We start from the raw sequence: 4990 nt of genomic DNA on the forward strand, positions 1-4990 counted from the left end.
CTAAAACAATCAAACAGTTATATTAATTTATAATATAATAATAATAATTTTCTTATTAACACAAATAACAGCAAAATAAATTCGCAAATTTGCAACAACTTTCGTTTTCCGCGTATGCAATCAATGTTGCATGAAAGGATTTTCTATAGCGGTGATTTAATCACGGTACACACACCACTAGTCTTTCACTATTATTTGCTGATAGAGACACATACATATAAATAATATGGCGGCGCTGATAGTTAATGAATACACTCTAAAGTTGGGTACCCATTGGGGTAGAAATTTATTTAAAGATAAACAATTTTTGTGCTTACTATTGCTGTATTGAACTTTCAGTTTCAGTGCATATATGTACGAAAAATTTTAATAGGAACAAACTAAACTAAACCGGCACGACGAGCGCCCGACACCGAACTAACCGAACTAAAACCGAATATATACATCAAAAGCCGCTGACGTTACCACGAACCTTCAAATCAATACATTCACACACAACACACAACACACATCTCACAACTTTGTCCGATTATTGGGGGTGGTAGTAACTTTTTCGGTAGTCTTTGCGAGTGTGCTTTTTCATTTCAATGCGAGGGTTGGAAGTTTCTGTGTTCTTTAATATTTAAAAGGGAAATGTTTCACTTTTTATTTTATCAGCTTTTAACATGAGCACAAAAATTTATTAATAGTTCATATACACTCTTCCGTCTAAGATTTTGTTATATCCTGAATTTGTAATATAGGTATGTTGGCTACTGTAAAAGCTATTGTATGGTTGCCATGCGTTAATAAGGTGATGTTAGGCATAACTTTGTTTATGTAACAAATTAATAAAATAAAATAATTATAAAGTAAAAACTCTGAATGTCAATTTAATTAATTTTAATAAAAATAAAGGATTTATGCTTTAATTACAAATACAAATGTTAGTTATTATGGGTTTTCAAAGAATATTGATTTCTTTTAAAAATGATTCATATTTTTTCTAAAGTACTTTAATCAGACCTAAGTCAATCAAATTCATTTATGTAATACATAATAAAAATTTTATTTTTTTACAAGTTTCGTATAAATCAAGCTAGAATGTAATTATTAATACCTACAACCTTATCAAGATTGAAATGAAAAATATGAAAAATTTAAATGATAACATGAATACAATAAATAATCTTCTCTATAAATTTTTCCAATAAGTTAATCCAAGTTTATAATTTTAATATATGTGAAACCAAGTTTAATAAAAATGACAAGTCATTAGTTAAAATAATGTGTAATTATATTACAAAAATAAATAAATATAAAAACGTACATAGAAATGTTTATAAATTGAAAAGTAATGGCAATCCTCTGTTCTAGAAAGAGCTTGAAATATTTTGAAAAGATAATAATTTGAATTTATTTTCAATTTAATATACTCCTCCTTAATTTATTAATTATTATAATTATTATTGTTTTTAACTTCATTTATAATTTTTTGACATTATCGTCGTATTACTTTTGTTGACACATAAAAACATTCTAATATTTTTTTGAACAAAGCTACGGTTGGAGTAGCCGCGCCATCGCACGTGAAAAAAAAACATTTAAAAACAATTCACTTATAAAATGCTACCACACAATTTCAATATATAAATACTTTACTTAATTTGAAAAACAACTAATAGTTTATATATTTAAATACAATACCATCATTTATTGAGTATTATTAATACAAACAACATAAAACAACAAATCTTTTGAAAAAATGTTCATTTGTCGAACACAACTTGTCTAACTAGTAATTAAATACAACAAATACTTATTACTATTAACCTTACTCATTAACCATTATAAAAAGAAAACCATATAAAAAATTTAATAAGCTCTCGCTAAAAAATTCTGCAGGTTAAGGTACTACAATTGACAAGTAGTGGCACTAATTACATATAGCGATTAATAATTAATTATTGCTAACTATCAATCATTTACTAATTTAAGATCATTTTCATAATATTACCCCACTTATTGACCACCACCTCTGAATCCGAAACCCTGTACGTACTATAAAACTGTATCCTCGAATTATGATGATCCTTCGATCATCCGCATAATGATCTGTCAACTTTGAACTACAAATCAGAGATATGCCACGTGTCCTACACAACGGAAGAAAAAAAAGTTGAAACTAATTCATTATTAGGTATCCGAATCATTTAATTTTACAATTCCACTGCAAACAGACTACATAATCAAAGCCATAGAACATTTTAGTATAAATGTTCACATAGTCTGAATGCTATACCCTATTCAGTGATTGTCACTTTTAAAAAACTTGTAAATTTGTTAAAATCCTACCAAAGAAAAGTAGAAGACACTAAAACGGTGGAAGCAAGTCGACGTAACGTGTACACCATCTAGCCTACGAGACTAGATAAGATGGTATACTCAATTTGAAACTGTTTAAACGACTACGCTTTATTCTACTCGTATTTTTGTTGCGCAGGGAAGTTGTTTTATTTTTTGCCCATTAGGACATGAAGGTTGAGAGGTATATGCAGACGTTTTAGATTTTTCATGATTATTTTATATAGGGTAATCTCCAAGGGTCTTGATCAACCGTGCTATAAAATTTCTTAAAACAGTTTTGTTGATTTCTTCTTAAATTTTTTTTTAAAACAATTTTACACACTTTACCCCTTATATGTTATAAAAATACAGCAATTCTTAGGTGGATGTTTTCGTGATCCTTGTGATAGTAAGGGCTTAATTTTACATTTAACATTTCAAATTAACATTTTCTTCTTCCCGATGCAATGTTTCATTTCTTTATGGGGAAGCAATATCCACAACTAGTCCTCAAATTGTAATCCATTTCACAATAATTGAGGTTTGGTTGTATTCCTTCATACTGGTATCTTAAACTTCTTTGTTTGTCGGTAAAGATACTTAAAATTTTCCTCAAATGACCATCTTTGCATAAGGTACACTTAACATCATTATAATCATGAAACATAATTAACATAATCTGCATAATTTGCAATAACAGTCGAGCTTTTTACCATTGAAGTCGCCTGATTTCGCCTGCTCGCACACCCCCTAAAGCCATCGGCATTGGCAATCCAACCACTCCGACGTATATTTTACTCTTTTTGCATCTTCTATTCTTGACTTTGTATTTTAAAAAAATAACATTTAAAATAAGAATTTTGGTAATACATTTATTTCGTATTATTAATTAATGTAATTATTATAAGATTATTATATTATGAGTACATTTGCGCACATTTTAGTGCAAGCGCCAAAAAGGCTGAGTTATTAATGCACAGTTGTAATAAGATACGTAAGCAATATATATGTATATATAGATTTTGTATATAAATTTTATAATAAATGTTATTTAAGTTTTTACTTATATGGAAAATTCCAAAAACCAGTAGACGATCCAATTAATACAGAGTTTAATTTCTGTATTTTTTTCTTAATAGTAATACATATTTTTGTGCCCTTTTTACAAGTGCAGAATAAATTATTGAAAAGTCTATTACAGTTCTAATAAACATAACAGACATAATGTATATTAAAACATATTGATATCAACGATTCTATATTTCAAACAAAAAAGACAAATAAGTTTCAAATATTATAACTTTGTCTTAAATATAACTGAAGGTAGTCATTTTGAAACGATAATGTGTATTTAAAATAATATCACGTAAATTAATACAGATGTAACTTAAATTTATATCACAAATGAAGTAAATAAATAAATCAGGATAAGCTGATAAAATATTTTTTCTTTCTTATTCATTTTTCGCACTATTCTTATACATATGTTTATTCAACTAAATACTGAGATCTGTTACGAAATAAATAAAATATCTTAGTGAAGAATAATAAATTTACAATTTTGTACGAAAGTTTTAAATTTAAATATTACAAAAATGGCGTTAAACATTTTGTTTTTCTTATGTGAAGAGTAGTTTATTAATATAGATTTACATAATAAAAACAGCTTTAATTACAAAATAATGTCATTTGGTTAAGTGCATAATAAACACAATAGTAAAGTAACATAATAAAATGTTCAATGTATTATGTTCCGTTGTTGAAACAAAATAGAAATACTAGTTTATAATTTATTAAACTGCATAAAATATAATATTAATATCATTAGTTTTACTAAGCATTTGTTTTTATATATATCTCGCATATCTTTTAAAATATATTTTGAATTTCGAGAATATCAATACATATTTTTTCGGATAGGTTATTATTATGTTTTTCTTATATGTATTATTCTAAAAAGTGCATTTAATCAAATTATTACGTTTACAAAGGATAACCTAAAGCAGCTGACAATAAAGGCTCCCATGAACGATTAATATCAATATAGAGCATAGTACACTGCTCAGCAATCAAATCATCCTCATCCAGTACAGTAATAGGGAATAAATCATTCTGTCATGCATTATAAATGAATATAATGATGTGATTAATTTGATTTATTTTAAAATAATGCATACTTACATTTTTCGACTGCCATAATTGTTCCAAAAGTCTTAAAAATCTTTGCATTTCCGAGCTACTCGAAAAAAATATAACCAAATCATCTGTACATTCACGTACTTCTTGGCATGAAAATTCTAAAATACACCACCAAGTATCATTATGTGATGGTATTTTAATACCAGTCATATCCTTAATATCAGCGCAAGTTAGTATTTCCAACCCTGACTTAATACCATAAACACTATACATATTCGAATAGTTTGATAGATTGTTCGCCGCTTTTGTTGTTTGCTTCACAGATGTTGGTGTAGATGATAATGTGCTTCCACCTGCACCTAACGTAGATTTTGATATCTGAGATAACATTGTGGGTGTTGAGTTTGCTGATGACCAAGAACGTTGTGTACCTTTCACTGGAGTACTCAAAGCAGAATTCAACTAAGAATTATAAAAATAATGTACATTTTTATATGTCAAACAATAATCAAACAATAAATACGTA

At 27.4% G+C, this 4990-nt stretch overlaps 1 protein-coding gene across 1 annotated transcript; it reads right to left on the reverse strand.

The window, feature by feature from the left end:
* Nucleotides 1-4238: 4238 nt before the first annotated feature.
* Nucleotides 4239-4942, reverse strand: LOC119685605. The gene is made up of 2 exons (XM_038099938.1): nucleotides 4507-4942; nucleotides 4239-4437 (listed from the first exon to the last, which is right to left on the reverse strand). The coding sequence occupies exons 1-2, from the start codon at nucleotides 4852-4854 to the stop codon at nucleotides 4309-4311; spliced, it is 477 nt and encodes a 158-aa protein (XP_037955866.1). The 5' UTR covers nucleotides 4855-4942; the 3' UTR covers nucleotides 4239-4308.
* Between the last annotated feature and the right edge of the window lie 48 nt (nucleotides 4943-4990).

Source organism: Teleopsis dalmanni, chromosome 2 (assembly GCF_002237135.1).
Source record: "Teleopsis dalmanni isolate 2A chromosome 2, ASM223713v2, whole genome shotgun sequence".
Taxonomy (NCBI): Eukaryota; Metazoa; Arthropoda; class Insecta; order Diptera; family Diopsidae; genus Teleopsis; species Teleopsis dalmanni.

Bases quoted from the DNA above. Each gene is read 5' to 3' on its own strand.
- LOC119685605 (XM_038099938.1), bottom strand. From the start codon at position 4,854: ATGTTATCTCAGATATCAAAATCTACGTTAGGTGCAGGTGGAAGCACA. The intron at 4,438-4,506 runs GTAAGTATGCAT...AATGCATGACAG, and splicing joins AATTATGGCAGTCGAAAAAT to AATGATTTATTCCCTATTAC.